At 41.6% G+C, this 17,785-nt stretch overlaps 1 protein-coding gene across 1 annotated transcript in view; it reads right to left on the bottom strand.

Moving 5' to 3' along the window:
• galnt1 (UDP-N-acetyl-alpha-D-galactosamine:polypeptide N-acetylgalactosaminyltransferase 1) overlaps window positions 1-17,785 on the bottom strand; it is a 40,624-nt gene that overhangs the window by 2,526 nt on the left and 20,313 nt on the right. Inside the window, exons 3-13 of the mRNA XM_034609861.1 lie at window positions 14,843-14,982; window positions 14,593-14,761; window positions 8,536-8,702; window positions 6,485-6,612; window positions 6,289-6,368; window positions 5,732-5,902; window positions 3,372-3,489; window positions 2,865-3,045; window positions 1,179-1,318; window positions 933-1,031; window positions 643-777 (exon numbers count right to left, since the gene is read on the bottom strand). Of these exons, the coding sequence (XP_034465752.1) occupies window positions 643-777; window positions 933-1,031; window positions 1,179-1,318; window positions 2,865-3,045; window positions 3,372-3,489; window positions 5,732-5,902; window positions 6,289-6,368; window positions 6,485-6,612; window positions 8,536-8,702; window positions 14,593-14,761; window positions 14,843-14,981 (1,527 nt within the window). The 5' untranslated portion in view covers window position 14,982. The remainder of the gene's footprint in view (window positions 1-642; window positions 778-932; window positions 1,032-1,178; window positions 1,319-2,864; window positions 3,046-3,371; window positions 3,490-5,731; window positions 5,903-6,288; window positions 6,369-6,484; window positions 6,613-8,535; window positions 8,703-14,592; window positions 14,762-14,842; window positions 14,983-17,785) is intronic.

Genomic DNA, 17,785 nt, shown 5'->3' with positions numbered 1-17,785 from the left:
TCTTGTTTAATAGAAATAACAATTGAAAACTGTAACAAATATTAGGGATTTTCTGAGCTGCAATTGCAAGACGACCTTGTTACTGGCGAAAACCTATTTTTTGTAGTTGCTTAATTGTTTTTGCATATTTTCGAGGATTTTGTCTCCTCAACGCTGGACTTACATGTTTGCTTTGTGTTCATGCTTGATGGTGGGCGTGTCGCAGACAAGATCATCAAGCTGACAATAATCACAGTTTCATGATCGGGACACAACGTTAGTTAATGTGTCCCGCTAGCTGTCAATACAATGCTAATGAGAAGCAACACAGAAGATAAAATGCACAACCAGATGAACCCAGCAGCTTCACCAGCAGCCTCTGCCTCCTCGCTCTAACACATACGTGTGAGTCCACCGTTATTGATTTCTTTTCAGGGTTAACGGTTTTTTATTTATACTAATTTTGAACAGAAAAACATAAATGACGAGTCTTCGGAATATACAACTCTAGTTTTTTTCTGGTGATAATTAAATAATTAAAAAGACCTGCATGAAAACCATCTGTGTACATGTAGATTTACTACACCAGTCATTCCACATTATTTATCATCATTTCCCAACATGCATTCCAACATGTTTGTCTTCCTGTTTTCGTCCACTCACCACAGGGTCGTACTCCCAGAGCTGGTTGCCTTTGAGGTGGTGACACTTGAGCATCATGACGGGTCCGTTGAGCTTGGACACGTCTAAACACAAGTCGTCAGTCCTGATCTCCTTATTGGCCGTGTAGGAAAACACCTGCATCATCAACAGATTGCAGCTTTTAATACAAATCAGTTTTACAAGCACTTCTCTCTCATGATTACTTCCTGGACTGACTTTACTGTTAACATAAACATGGTTCATTTTGTATTTTGTGTCAGTTGTTGTTTCTTTGTGTTGTTTTTTTTTACCTGGTTGCCTCCCATGCCGTGGCAGTTGAAAATGCCGACCTTCTCGTTCTCCTTGCGGGCCATGTTGTCCAGGCACTGGTTGGTCTCCACGTTTCGGATCTGAACCAAATACACAACCACAGTGAGTAACCTGAACATAAAACATGTAATTCACAGTTATTTGTTTATTGGATTTCAGACTAGTCGTAGATGCGTCTGTAACTGTCTGTCTTACAATAAATGAAAGGGTCTCTAGTGTGTGTGTACCTCTCCCAGGGAGTAGTAGTGTCTGGGGATCTGGGAGTCGGGGTAGACGTTCTCCAGGTACCAGCTGAATGGTTTACATTGGAGCTTTTGTCTCAGAGCACTGCGAGATGTGATGTCACCGTAGTCCACTTTGGTCACACCTGGACAGACACACAACAAACACAAAAGGTCAGGTCCTAGTTTGTTGTTTAATGGTTATTAAATACATTTTTCCATTAAAGACTTATCTAAAGAGTGTCATTGGTAAAGGCCACATTATTATGTGACACACACAGTCACAATATCATTGGATTTCAGAGCTCATGTCTCAGATGATCAAGTGTTTGAAAGAGACTTAAGTGGAACTCCAGCAGAAATCTATCTGATGAGCATCTAATCGACTTTTACAGAAGGCGGCTGCTCTACTTAACAATGTGATTTCATGACTTATGATTCCAATGAAAACCTAGATTCAGGGAAAACACGTATTGGAGCCAGCTTTGCGGGGTAATCCACTTCTGATGAACTGATTATGTTGTGACTGGCAAAAGAGCAGAAAACATGATCAGCACATTAAACAGCCTGGTTCCTCTGACTTGCTGTGTCTGATCAACCCTTTGATCTGTCCTGTGGTTGAACACCTCGGCCGACCAGTCAAGTCTTAGGCAGAACGATCACAATCACCCGCTTTGTTCCTGATGTTAAATCACGGCCAGGAAAGTGTTTTTTCAGAATGATTATGATGTCGCAGTGAATCTGACTTCTGACCTTTTGGAAATAAAATATCATAATTTCATTATTGTATCCTAATAGATATTTGTATCATAATTAACATACGAGTCGTGGCCAAAAACATGATTTATGAGGTCACAGTGACCTTTGACCACCGAATTCTAATCAATTCATCCTCGAGTCCAATTGAATGTTAAAGCCAAATGTGAAGAAATTGCACGCATGAGAATTGGATGGACAGACAAATGAACAACCCGAAAACATAAAGGACACAACTTAAGTTATATAGCTTGTTCTGAAGCTGCTAACACGAATAACTAAAACTTTATTTATACAGCACATTTCATACAAAAAAGATGCAACACAATCTGCATCACAAAAAAAACCACCACATAAAAGACAGATGCAAGAAATAGAAACATTAAAAATGACACAGGAAGGAATGACTTTCAAAATAAACAAATTAAATAGATTTAAGAAGTCCTCACAAATTAAAATTACAATTTTGGAAGAAGTTTCTCGTTAAAAGTTATGTTTAAAAGATGGGTTTTGTCTGATGAGTTCCCCTAAACCAGCCTGTTTACACAACGGATGTGTTAAACCGAGTTTGTGAGGGTGTTACTAACGCATCTAAAAATATTCTTTATTCTGTATATGTGTGTGAGTGAGTGATTGTGTGAGTTAATAGCTGCTTCGTAGCGTGAAATTGCTCGCCGCCCCCTGTCCTGCACTGCTGGGTCGCAACTGCAATATCACACTGTCACTGGGTTAATGGATAGATCACACCTGCCACAGAGATTAACCTCCACACATGAGCACTAACACACACACACACACACACACACACACACACACACACACACACACACACACACACACACACACACACACACACACACACACACACACACACACACACACACACACACACACACACACACACACACACACACACACACACACGGCCCAACTCACCAGGGGAGATGATATAGAAGAAGTTCTTAAATTCATCCATCCACACTTCTGCCAGGCGCCGGTTGTTTTTGTTGATGATCTGTCCCGTTCCCCCGGGAAACGTGTAGGGCGTCGCCTTTCTGAACACGTGACCCACATGAGAGCATGTGACAATTTCTAGCGTCCCACCGCACTGCCAGATCTGTGAAGAACAACACACATATAGTTCACTGTGTAGGATACGCACACTGAGAGGCCTGATCACTGAATGGGCTGATCAGTGAGCTCCGCTGGGAGATGGAAGACACAGATTGGTCGTGTCCGTGTTGTGACAGCCTGAATAAGTCTGATTGAGAGCCAGTCAGGATGACGCCTGACAAAGAATTAGTCAAGTCAACACTTTAGTCAGTGAGCAGTCAAACTCAAGTGTAATGTGTGTGTTTGGGACCCTGAGCAGACACTCCTGGATGCCTGCCAGTGAATGGAAGAATACCGTCATGTCAATTGGCTGCGGGTGTGTTCACTCACTCTGAAAGAGATTTCCAGGTTCTCTCCACCCCAGATGTCCATGCCTGCGTCATACGTGCCGATCTCCTGGAAATAATCTCGGTCTATGGAGAACAAGCCGCCTGCCATGGTGGGAGTCCTGAGGAGACACAGGAGAGCAGTGTAAACCAAGATTGAGGTGAGTCAGTGCCACTTAATTCACATGTGGCTTGTTTTCTAAAGGTCACACTGTAGCAACAGATCCCATCGGAGTTTTAAATTTCGCCGCTCACACGCCCTGCTCTTTGCTTCTTCCCCCCATTTAGTCCTTTTCTGCTCTGTGGTTGTGATGGCGGTGTCAGTGTTTATGTCCTTCCTTTATCTCTGCCTCGTAAACTGATTTGGTTTGTTTTCCCTGCTGCCTGAATTTACTTTCATTTAACAACTAAGTTCACATATCAACACATAATACCGTGCACACAAACAAAGACGCAGATGAAACACATTCCGAGAGCACGCGAGGTCGTGGTTTGTTTGCAGTATTTAGCGGAGAGTCAGAAATAATAAGAAACGGAGAAGTGGAGAAAAACAAATATTTTCTTTGCACCGTAACATTTCAAAGCTCGAACTCGACTTCTAATTAAATCACTCTTTTAACACAACTGAAGCACATAATAATAATAAAGCAAAAAAAAGCATTTACAGTGGACCAATGATATGTCGTGTCACAGCAACAATCTCTAATGAAAGACATCTATATAAACAGGAAGCATTTAACACTTGAAACACAGTTTATTGCTTAAAAAACACACTGTGACATTTAAATAAACACAAACTCTGCTACATCAAATAAAGAAAGTGACAGAAACTATAAAAAACTATTAAAAAAAAAACTATTTTTTACATTTGCTAAGTAGGTTTACGTTTTCAAAGCCATTTGGGGCATGACCCAAGAATGAACTGATTCAATTTTGGAGAGGATCTGGATAAAGGGGTGGATCCAGGCCCTTCTACATCTCTTAAGTACAGGCGTGAACACACCTCAGACGTACTCAGACACGATCATTTGGTCTCTGTGAACAGAATTGATTTCTGTGTGTATTTGCATATAGAGCAGGGAAGAGAAATGTGATCCCTGTTCACTGGAGACACGTGCAGAGACACATTTTAAAGCCAGGTGTGACGTACTTGTGATAGGATCACAGGAAACAGATGTTGATACCAGGTCTGAAGAGGGTCACGAGGTCAATTAATATGTTCGGAGGATTTTCCTTAGACCTTGGATAGTGTTTTTTCTGTCATGCCATGAGGAGAGTCTTTCAAAGTGACCACACACTTTTCCACAGTTCTACAAATTACAAGGTAGACGAGTCCATAACAACCAGTTGAGCTGCAGAGGTTTCCTCCTTCACCATCACTCTTTGAGGCCTCTCAGTGTGTGACAGTTCTGTAGCTTCCTATGCACTGGCCAAGGAAGAACAGTCCCTTTAATAACTTTTTAACAGCAAACTTAATAAGTAACGCAAATTTGAAATAACACCAGTATAGTCTACTGATTTACCAGTGGCACATTATAAGAAGTTATATCAACTATATTGGTGCATGATTGAAAGTAAATAGGATGTGCTTCCCTCTGAAGTCTCTGTTGTTAATGTGCAATAGCTTGTAAGTGTTTCCCAATAACATGAAACTGCTGCGCGACAGGACAGTGTTTATGTAAATTGTGTCATAAGTGTAAAATACTTCTTAATTTCTTAAAACAAAACAACAAACTTTTAGTTTTTTAGGCCACCCACAAGTCATCCTTAGGAAAATGTTGTCAGGCAGAGCCGTGAAACCGGGGCGAAGAGTGTTACATAAGATGTATTATGTGCGTGACCTTGAATAATGGCGCTAAGCGTGCTTAGAAACAAGAGCAGGAAGAAGAGATGATAGACAAGCAGAAATAAGCCCCTTGATTTTACTTCCAAGTGCTGGACCATGAGAAATGGTGCATGGAAAAAAATTACACATGATCTCACTTAATCATCTTGACTTGAACAACAGAGGAAAGTTTACTGTATTTTTTTTAGTCATCGTGTCCTGAGAACACTTTATCATTCTGATGAAAATGTAATGGTGAAATACGATTCTGCTGCGCATGTTAATTGTGAATGCCTATCAGCGACGCTAAAGTTACAAGCAGATGTTATTTCAAATAGCTTAATGAGTACGATCATGTGTGCATGGTTATGACACTGACATGATTCAGGCCTCATCCCTGTAGCCAAATTCTCTTTTTGCTCGACCCAGCAGAGGTCAGAGGGCTGGTTCAACAGCTGCCCTTCAGCTGGAGGACACACATATACTGCAAGTAAAACCCCTATGAGTCACTGGTCGGCTCGTCCAACTGTGTCACCAACCTGACAGGCAGTGTGCGGTCTCCTTTGCGGCGGTCCATCTCTCTCTGGGGTACAGGGTACCAGCGGAAGTTGAGCTTCCAGTTGAAGCCTCCGTACGTCATGTCGGAACCTGCCATGTACTCGAACGTGTCGTCGCTGATCACGTCGATGATGGGGCACACCACTGTTTTCCTACAGCAAACAGAAACACATCAGACATACAAACACACACAACCCAGACCCCACCCACACACAAACACAGTACAGTACGCCTATTGAGTGGTCATCAATTACGACTAAGTGCTCATCTACAAGGTGTGGCACCTCCAGGACCAAATCCATTCCAACAATAATACATGCTGTGATGAAACCTTCAGCCATAACTCATCACATCTTGTGTTTTGTGTGTGTGTGTTTTTGAGTACCAGCTTGTAGGAAGCAGTAATCGGACAACAAGTAATTAAGCATCAAATAAACACGACGACAAGCCCCCTACAGGCTCAACAATAGTTTATTGATTTTTGTTTTAATGCTTGCCAGTGGTGTGTAGCTCTCCTGTGTGTTTGTGTGTGTCTTACTTGTCATGCTTGATACGGGCGAGCAGAGGCTCCAGCCACCCCATTGTGCATTCACAATGAGCATCCAGAAAGGTTATAACCTAGACACATGGAGAGAAAGCGTCAGACAAACCCAGCAGTGCACACACCATATGGAGAACAGGTCACTGGGTACTGGATGTCATGTTTGTGCATGTACGTGTGCACATGCACACACCTGGCCAGTGGAGAGGGACGCTCCTTTGAGACGAGCACGGATAAGTCCAGAGCGCTGATCCATCCTCACCACTTTGACAGGGACCTCAAGTCTTCTGACATACTGTTCCAATGGTCGCTTGAGGAAATCTGAAACATACAAATGAACACGTTGAATTGAATGAAAAAGGAAACAATAGCAGAGTTTTCAGAAACACATCTATTATATAACTTAGGCACAGATCCTAAATCAAATGAACAGACAGAACAATGCTGAGAGTTATCTTCTGCTCTGGAGGGCATATTGGTCCTAATATGAGACAATGTTGTTTTTTTTCTGAAACAAAAATGGTCTTTATTAATTCAGGACTCAACAGCTACACTTCATTCATTACAACAGATAATACTTTTGACTGCAAGCAAGTTCCAGTGTTGCATTATGAGTCTTTTGTAGCCTTAATGTGGCAAAGCTAGTGAGTGTTTGAGTCTTTAGCATAAAGATGGACGACATGAAAGCTCCCCAAAAGCTGATTCTGTCGGCTGGCTACAGTATAGTGTGATTGGTCAAGCATGTGTATTGATGGGACCTCACTAGCTTGGCTCCATCTCCCTATTGCTAAGAGCAGACTCAGAATCCAAATGTGCAAGATGGCGGCGTTCTTATACCGGATATTTTGACTTGATTTCTGGATAGTGGGAGGAAGTGGACGCACGCTGTCCAGCTTTATAAACAGTATATGGTCTACAGCGATTCTTTCAAAATGAGCACGAGAGGAATCGACTAGCTGCAGTCACTCAGTAGCCTCTGGACATTGACCTGTCTATAGACGTCCAGCCGAACAATGATTTTGGTAAGCAGCCAAACGCTGTTTCATTGTCTGATGGTTATGGCTGGATGAGGAAACTGCAGAACAAATCCATTAACTATGAGTCTTATTTTACCAATGTTGTTTTGTATGGGGCACAGTGTGATCACTCACAAAAATGTGAGAGACGACAGGACATGTTGTTCACTTTGTCAGTGAGCATTTCTATAATGTTTCCATCAGTGTTTGTTTGTCTGTTAGTTAGCAGGATTACGCAACTGATTACCAGGAAACCTGGTTGCGGTATGGGTCAGAGAAGAACCCATTCAATTTTGGTGTGGATCCAGATCCAGGATTTTTTTACATTGAGAGATAGGATGTTATTCAACAATTTTCATTGATTTCTCTGAGAATAATTAATGGATCTTGATGGAAAAAAAGTAAGGCAGTAATAGTAATCTAGTACATTTTTATGTGGTTACATAAGGGGACTGTTGGGTCTTAGCAGAGGTATGTGTTCCATTCTGGTTATGAATATTGCAATGAAGATAGTCATAATGATGCAACAATGCATATCCCCTCCACCCCAGCCCCCCAGAAAACCAGGGAAAAACCCTGAATACACAAACCTGCACACAAGACAGACAGAAACAAACAGCAGAGGCTGGATTACAAACACCCCCTCCAACCTGTTTAGTTACCAGCACAGATCAAACATAAATGTGTGGTTATGTTTTTGTGCAGGTGCCTCAGCTTGTATGCCAAAATCCCATCTACGAGCAGAGAGCTCTCCTCCCTACACGCCTACACTACCATCAAACCTGAGGTCCCATAGGGTGTAATGGTGCTGTGTGGTGGCGGCTGGGGGGGATTGAGGGTAATAACAGAGTGTAATCCCTGCGGCTGGCAAATTAAAGACCTAATCTCCCCCAAACAGGGATTATAAGCATTGCACAGGATAGAGTGGCTCACACAGCATATAGAGTATATGCTGACTGGCTGTTGGGCACGGGCACGCGGACTTACACACACACACACTCATACACAAAGTCAAATCATACAGTAGTTCTCTAAAAAAATAGGTTAAGCCTCAAACAAGAGGCACTGAAGGAATTATGTGTGTGTGTGTGTGTGTGTGTGTGTGTGTGTGTGTGTGTGTGTGTGTGTGTGTGTGTGTGTGTGTGTGTGTGTGTGTGTGTGTGTGTGTGTGTGTGTGTGTGTGTGTGTGTGTGTGTGTGTGTGTGTGTGTGTGTGTGTGTGTACATACCCCTCTCACTGGCATCGTCCACCAGGACAATCTCCTCTAGCAGTGAGTGCGGAGAGCGGTCGATGACGGAGTGGACGGTTCGCAGCAGCGTGCTCCACGCCTCATTGTGAAATACAATCACCACACTGGTACGTGGAAGATTATCGGGGTATAACTTGTTCTTGCACCTACAGAGAGAAAAAAAATAAGAAGAACATATTTAATGAGGAAAAACCTGAAATCTAGAGCCTGACCGAAATGGATTTCAGGGGGGGGGGGGGGGCAATGTCGATACCTATATTTGGGAGATATGCTATGACTGACCTTTTTGACGAAGAAATGTAATTACACTTGATTATAAATTAATACATATAAAAAGGAAACACAAATACAACCAATAATATAGAACTTGAATCAAGTTTTTTTTTTAAATAAATTCATATTTTTTAAGCATTGTTTATTCATTAAAATAAAAGTTTACATATCAGCTCATATCTGCAAGTATAAACGCGGATACCTATACATCTTTTATTCGGCCAATTATATTGACCAACTGATAAAACAGTCTGGCTTTACTGAAAGCTTTTCAGCATGGACCGATAAAAAGAAAGCTAATGCAACTATATATTATTACAATACTGACAAAATATTGCAAAGTACAACAAGAGGGAATGTGTGAATTGCATCAACCACATGTGCAATAAGTGAAGTTGTCGGAACCCAGACAGACCTGAGCCAACAGAGGGAGAGAAGAGAAAAACACTCTGGTAAAGACATCACAATCAAGCCTCTGTCTGATTGTAAGAGACTGCTACAGGCAGAGCTGCAGCTCAAGTGAGTCGCCACAACAGAGAGCTGAACAACAGGGACTTGAACATCAACTCAACTGCATTCATCAGAAGAGTAACTGTCGCGTTAATTAAAAATGTGAAAAGTCGAATTTTTATCGACTTCAAACAGACAAGACAACTGAGGGTGAATGAGAAGTGAGCAGCTGAGCATGTATCTCCAAATTTAGACCGAGACTCGCACAGAAACAGTGGGTCAATGCGATGACAGTTGATTAGTGATGCTAATGAGAGTGAGTCATGTCATGAAGCGGTGGAGCACACACACAAAACTCTCTATCTAAGAGACAGAGAGGGATGCAAAGGTCTCACAGAGGAGAACAGGTCAGAGAATGAGTAAGTTTTAAATGATCATGCTAACTAGTTTGCATCATTTGAGCCTTTAACTGTTAAGTTTACATATTTCAAATTACACCTGATCACTTTCCGGAGCATAGACAAGGTTTTTAAGGCAGCCACTGATTAATGTATGTTTACTTTATGTAAAAAATAAATCAGCTTGTGGAGGAGAGTGGAAACTTGCTTCAGCCTTCACAGTATGTGGTTTTATTTTTAAAAGAGGCTTGTCACCATCTCATGATCGTCTGATAGATATGTTATCTGTAAATAGACTAAAGTCAACTTCCAACAGAGAAAATCTTTCAAACTGTTGGTTCCTACAAGAGTAGAAATGTTTACATGGACACAAATATTCAGATATTAACCAGATAGAGACAATAGTCTGAATAAGACACTGTTATGTAAACAGTATTTTCAGATGACCTTAAACTGAATAAGGTCATACTTAAAAAAAGCAATAATCAAATTAAGATATATGGAGTATTTGAAACCCTTAGTTATTCAATGTAGTCATGTGTACATCTTAATCTCATTATAACATCCTATTAGAGTTTTTGCAGCATTTTGTGACATCGACATACAACACTTACAAACTGCTTGACGAACCATGCCCTGGGTTCGGGTTTAAACAAATAGTATGACATAATGTCGACGTAACTCATAATGAGACTATGATCTGTAACATGTAAATGGGAATATGAATGGAATAATATATTAACATCCCATGTAAATATCATAATCGGAATAACGTCTTGTTCAGAATAAGGTCAATAGCCAGTGACCTACACACACTGAATAACTCTAAATTGAAATCGTCTCAAATATATTCAGACTATAGTAGATGCTGCAGTGATTAGTGTAAATTTACATAATACACTGCAATAATATACTGTATAAAGACTAAATAGCCGCTGTGTCACTTTGCCCTTGACATTTTGCAAAGGCTTTAAAGAGTAGCCACCTTTTCTTATGGCATGTGAGTCTTTCATAATCATCTCACTAATCAAAATGAACAATTCATTATCTGAGAAAAAGCTTTGACAGCCTTTCTCCATTCATTGAGAGTAACAGAGATATTACAGATGGATTGATTTGCACAACAGATGGCACAACAAGATGGACACAATGAATTCCACAAGAATGTTAATGTTACCGTCCAATAAAAAAAGAGAGAGCCCAGATACAGATACGGAGACAATGCTGGGGTTCAAGAAACACTGCTGCCTGACACGATACCTGCATGTGAGCTGTCTGACATTTCACTGCCTTTCACTGAAAGTGTTTTCTCAAAGAACCTCAGTGAGCAGCTCAAACTGTTATCTACTGATGACAAAACTGAAAGTAGCCTGTGACTTCCTCCCTCTGACAGACTCAACTCTCACAATGGCCAAATGGAACATGATCTCTCTCTTTCTCCGTCCACACAACTCCCTCCCTCCCTGAGTGTCTGACGGCGACAGAGGAGAGGAGGTCAAGAAGATAGTCAATCATGCAGCCGCCTCTGGAGCATGTTAAGTAACACACAGTCATTTTCAGGCAGCGGCGTGCAGGCCCATACCCTCTACAAGGAGGCGAGGTTGACGAGCGCACGAGATGAATCACTGTAAAAACAGCAACGCCCAATTTTATGGACGTCAGGTAATTATGTCTCTCCCCTCTGTTTCAATGACAAACACAAACAAGACTCGCTGGATCTTTGCTGGAAACAAGACTTCTGTGTTTCAACCAAATCAACGTGTTGACACACGCACGCTCATGTCGGTGTGTGTCGTGAATTCTGGGTATTCAAACAGACTGGGGTGGTGCAGCTACATTTGGCAATAGCTAAGCAGAGTAATGAGCTACAGGCTGTGTCTCCAGCCAGTGGATTGTGAGTTTAGTTAGGAGGGGTGGGCGGACTGGTTGTAATTAAAGCAGTGTCAGTCATACAACATTACACACACACACAAACATTACACGTACATATATGTTTTCTCAGTCAGGAAAGAAAACTGAGAAAATGTCAAGTTCTGGAAGATGTGATCATGGAAAAAGTTTTCATATTCCGCAGATCCAGACCCCCCCCCCCCCACCCAGAACGACCAGTCCTCTCATCGCTGCTGCACTGCTGCAAATAATGAAAACGAACCATCAGTGAGTTTCAGCTAATGGTGAACTGCTTTACTATGATGAATTTGTTCAGAGTTTCTCTAAAAGCCTGCTGATCCACACACACACACACACACACACAAATAAACACACATGCACACATGTGCGCGTACCTACACACACACAGGGACATTCCCTTGCTCGATATTGACTCAGTCTTATCTCCTAATTGGAAAAGCACATAGACAGAGAGAAGGCAGAGTGAAAACACACCTAGTAATCAACCCTCGCTCAAAGACTAAAACCCATTTCACGGATCAATGTCCTCTTTCTCTCCTGCCTGTCTGGTGTGCATGTGCTCCTGCCTGTCAGTCTTGCGTCTGTCAGTCAGTCTTTCCGTCCGTCTCACTGAAAACCTTCATTACTGATCTATGCATGTTCTGCTACTGAAGTGAAAAAAGGAGCAGAGGGGAACCGAAGGCTAAGCTGGTTTCCACCTGCTGGAGCTAACCTTGACATATCTTACAGGCTGCTGGCCAGATGCATGTCTGTCTGTTGCCCTGTCTGAAGACTTAACAACCTACAGCCACTGCTACTGACACACTAAACAAACAATAAAATCCTCATTATAGACAAGAAGGACCTGGGAATTACACATATAAACTAATACTCGAGTAAAATAATAAGCGGGAAAAACATTTTACTTTCTCATTACTATCCTTAAAATTAAATATTTAATTTTGTTTTGATTTTCTTTACATCTTCATAAAACTGTAAGGCAGTTAAATTGGGCAATGTGTGCCGTTATCATTACTTCCTTAATGTCATGTATTTCCTGTTGAAACTTCTGGGTGAACAAATGGGCTGTTGGTTATGGAGAAAAGGGAATTTTGATTTGATAGGACAGGCAGAAAGGGCGGCATTGTCACTAGTGCAGCATGAGGTCACCATATATATATAAATGTACCAGCTTGTTGTGTCCGAATTCCATAATATACACTAATTCTAAGGGGGCTTTAAGTCTGTCACAGCAAAATAAACAAAATAATGACACTCAGAACAGTCAATATGAAGACGATGAGGCTTTCATGTCTGCAGATTGTCTAATTTCGTCCAGACCAGGAAAAAAAGAAAAAGAAAAAGAAAATGAACTTTGAAGTGGCTTGTCACACTGACTTTTTAATTTTTTTATTTTAATGAACCTAGATCTGTTGACATGAAGTCAAACCTACCAGCAGGTAAATCAATCATTGGACAGTTGTGGAAACACGCGTCTAATGTGTTTATGTTCTAATCCTACTAGGGGTTCACGCTCATTCTTAAATTCACTTAAAAATGTTCATTTTTTTTCAATTTTCTGGTGCTTTTGATACAGATTCATCCATATGGAAATATGAATTTGACCTAAAAAGCCCAAAACATCTCAATATAGTTTCTCATCTGACACTTCTCTCTTCTCTCAGATGAGTAAAATGCTCTGATATTTCAATAATAATGCACCTTTGCCACTGGTCTCTAATATTTCTCCCTGGGACGGCTGTGCAGTGATAAATCGGCTTCCTGACATTCAACGATTATACAGTTTCCTCCACATTTTTCTCTCTTGTAGTTTGCTCGCTCGACGACAGAATTACTGTTTTGTGACTGTGTGTGACATTAAAATCCAAAACGTCTGACAGCTTGTTTATTCCTCTGTGAATTGAGTGTTTTGATACTTTGACAGCATATATATATATACCACCCACCTAAACCTGCTTTATAATTATAGACAGCGGAATCTCACTTTCTACACAATTGGGACTTAAATGAACCACTGGAGGACACAAGGATAAAGGATATAATGCATTTTGACAGTTGGGGAAAATCCCTGAGGAAGCCGTGTTACCATGTTTACCAACTGATTTACATAAATACATTAATTTCATATTCAGGTTGCTTATTATAAGGTTGTTTCCTAAAACAGCAGATTGATTTTATAGGATCTAAGCTTTACGTTAAAATCCTCTGGTTGAGCCGTTTGCTTGAGCTCAGTGAGTCCACAGAGTCGACCAGACAGGAGCTGCTCCCCCGGTACGCGAACAATATAACATTAGTCGATAAGAAGACTCTCACTCTACCTAGTTGTGATTGGCCTGCTGGTCACAGGGACAACATGATCAACCATCTCCACAGGAACTGGCAACACTTACTCAGTTAGTCTTGGCAAACATTGTTTACACAGTTGGTCCCTGCGATCACTACACAGTGATTTAACCGAGAGTCTTGGCTTCGCTAAAATTGGCATATTTAGTAATTAAATAATAAACAGGACATAGAGTATAGAGACGTGATCTGATGAAAAGCAGCAACAACTTCTTTCATTTACCCAAACACGTGTCACAAGAAGGACGCCACCATCAAGCCCTGCCTTACAGAAGCCATACGGCAACTCTTAAGGGACACACTAACACAAATATCACAATACACAGTTGTAAACGAACGTCAGTCTGTCAAAGCAATTACAAAAGATGAGTAGAAAATCCAGTGAGCCATCATTTTGATAGGATGACCCCAAGAAGGTGACATGCAAACTCCACACAGTTATACAAAGCAGCAACAGAGAAAAACACCAAGCTTGGAATCTCTTATGTTATTATGAGAAGTGTAAAAAATCTAGTTCATTATGAAACTGTGGCAGGACAAATTATAACTGTGGAGAGTATCTCAACCATCAGTGCTACTGAAATCCATTTTAAGTAGAACTTAATTTGAAAAGCAAGAGAAAGTGATAGAACAGAGGATTAGCTGCGGAGAGGCTGCTTACCCTTCCAGGCGGACGTCAGGCAGTGAGCGATTGAGGGCAATCATCTCCGAGGCCATGAGGTTGAACTGGTTAATCTTAAACATCTCCTTCATCTTCTCCTGGTTGTCCTTAGGGATTACCACAGGCTTCCCACCTTCACCGGGCCCATCTCGCGGCCTGGTGAGAGTGTCTATAATAGATACACACAGACAGATTTGAATAGAGAAGATGCTGGATGTGTGTGTTTGTGTGTGTGTCAGTATTCACTCACGGTCTCTCCCAGGCAGTCCCCTCTCCTTCTTGTCGTCGCACTTGTTGCACTCGCTGAAGTAGAGCAGAATGAACATGTCCAGCATCACCCACACCAGAGAGGTGGCCAAAACCACCTTACAGTAGGCAAACCTCCGCATCCTAAAAATGTAAGGAAAGGATGACAAAAAATATTAGAGCTCTGGCTGAGATGAGAAGTGATGGCCAGCCCTGAGCTGCACACACAATCACAGCCTTTTACAAAAGCTCTGCAGAGATCACTCTCCTTTTCTTCTCATACACCCCCCCCCTTCCCCCCGTCCCCCCGTCCTGCCTCTACCTCCGCTCGTCCCAAAGCTCTGTGCCTGAGTATCTTCACAACACCTCCATCTGTCCTTCCGCCTGCCTGTCTGCCTGACTCTTGGCTCTTATCTGTCAGCTGTTTATCAGCACTTCTCCAAACGGTCACCTCCACACTGAGTAGGGAGACACAAAATGGACACTTTGCATTGCTGCATTTCTATCTAACATCACTCCAGAAGAAAAGAGTAAATCTATTAGGGTGTTTGTAAAAAGTTACTCAATAAGGTTAGTGTCTGACATCATTTAAAGATCATTGAAGACTGACATTTGTGTTTTGGACTGAATGTTTTATTGTATCAAAGCATTGCTTGATAGTTGCTTTCAATGGTCATGTGAAGTTACAAGGCAGAAACAGACGTACAGACTATATTAGAGTTTTCAAATACCCTGTAGTGTACAAGCCAAACTACCCTTTGCACATTTAACATACAAATCCCTACGTGCCAAAGTGCAGTCACAAACACCCCCCTGCAGGTAAGCGCGCGCACACACACACACACACACACACACACACACACACACACACACACACACACACACACACACACACACACACACACACACACACACACACACACACACACACACACACACACACACACACACACACACACACACACACACACACACACACACAGCAGAGAGAGGAGCTGTGATAGTAATTGCTTTTTCTTTTGGCAGGCAGCGAGAGACAGACACAGCCACATTAAAATTCCTCTGCTCCCCTTTCCCTCTCTCCTCCAGCACCATCTCTCCTCTCTTTAGCTGAATCTTTGCCTCAATGATCCCTCAGGTTGCAGCAGCAGAAGGGAGAAAATTAATTTGGCCACAGTGATTTCTCTCATGGCCCCTGGGAGGCAAAAAAGGTGCTTGTGCATAGCTAGCTTAGCTTAGTTTAGCTTTACTTAGTGGCCACGGAGGATGGAGAACTGCAGAGCAGCGTTTCTAAATTCCACCTGATAGGATTCTGGTAGCATAATGTGCCTGGTACAGCAGAAAAGTGAAGATCTGTCTGCTCTCTGTAAGTTTGTCCTTTCTAAGGACTTTTGTGCCTGCAGAGCCAAATAGTTTCAATGTCCTGACAAAGCAGTAGTTTACAGTGCTACCAAGTGAAAGCTATGTACTGTATCCACTTTGCAGCACAGCACGAAATCCTCAACATCAGACATGTTTATGCGGTTACACTTCCTCGTCAGACACATCCAATAAAATAAGTACTAATAGCCTTATCATGCTACTTGTAATAACTACTTGTGATAAGAAGTGAACGCTGCCAGAAACCAGCCAACAGCAATATTATCTGACACTTGCTCAACAACGGCTGCGGTTTCCATAAAAATATCCTGATGCAAATGCAAAGCTGATCCCAACTGGATACTTTCATTGCTCTAGTCAAGCTTGTCATGCAGTTTGAGTTTTGTAACCTTGGAAAATTCTTCCCCTGAGGCTGACAAAGAGAAACTGGTGCAGAGAAACCACCAGTTCATCAATGTGATAATATGAACTCTTATTCCCTGGGGAAGAAAATAATTTAATCACATCAATTTAACTGCAGCGATGAGCAACAAGGGTGTAGGCATGTGCATACATATTAAAAAACCCCACCCTGGCACTCAGTGAGCAGCCGATTGAATCAAATTTAGAATGTGACTTTTGCATTACAACGTTCTTAGTGAACTGGCATCTACATGGAAAACAATGTTTGTCAGATCATTTGAGAGTGGCCCTTTAAACTTTATAAGCACCTAGCTTTGCTGGCCCTCATCCCGGGCAGTATCTCCTAAACAATCTCAAATACACTGAAACATACAAGAAATGTACACCTTTATATGATTTTAATACATTATTACTCCCCGTTAAAAATATGTGGGCAAATGGGTTAAGGGAAACTGTGGATGGAAACAAGACACATACCTGACACATGCTACGCTCATACTCATGTTCACAATGTTAATTTGGGTTATTATGTAGCAATGTCCTCAACTGTCCATTGCTACAGCTGCTCTTTTCAGCCTCTGTCTGAAACACTGTCTGTTTATGATCCCCCTCCCAATAAAGCCCCACTCTGTCTGAATAATTACCATATTTGTAAAATACTGCAGTAACTGAAATATGTTAGGTTATAATCATATTTTTCTCAACTTTACTCTTTTCGCCTCATAGTATAGTTATTATTTGCCTTCTAGTAACATTAATCACTAGACTACTAAAGGTTAGCTGCACTAAAACCTATATATTCATAACGGTGTGTGAGTACAGGAAAATGGCTTGCTTGGTTCTGTACGGATGTCTTCATCTTGAGTGTTACCATAACAGCATGTTCACACCACTGACTGTGCTTATGTTCACACACACAGGTGTTATTCCAACTGCAGTGAGTGTAGAAGGAGCACATGGGTGATGGCTGAATGAGATAATGCCATGCTGTAGTCTGTGTTACTGTTTGTCTTCAAAGCTCCCCCCTCTAGTTGTTTAATACATCTACTTACTTTGATATATAACCTCTGTATTTTTCTGAAAGCCACAGTAAAGCAAACAGGTTTTCTTCATTTTTCTGGGTTCCCATCGCATCTATGACCCACTTTAAACTTCAAAGACGGTT

This window comes from Hippoglossus hippoglossus, chromosome 16 (genome assembly GCF_009819705.1).
Source record: "Hippoglossus hippoglossus isolate fHipHip1 chromosome 16, fHipHip1.pri, whole genome shotgun sequence".
NCBI classification, from domain to species: domain Eukaryota; kingdom Metazoa; phylum Chordata; class Actinopteri; order Pleuronectiformes; family Pleuronectidae; genus Hippoglossus; species Hippoglossus hippoglossus.
This window is presented reverse-complemented; position numbering and strand designations above follow the sequence as displayed.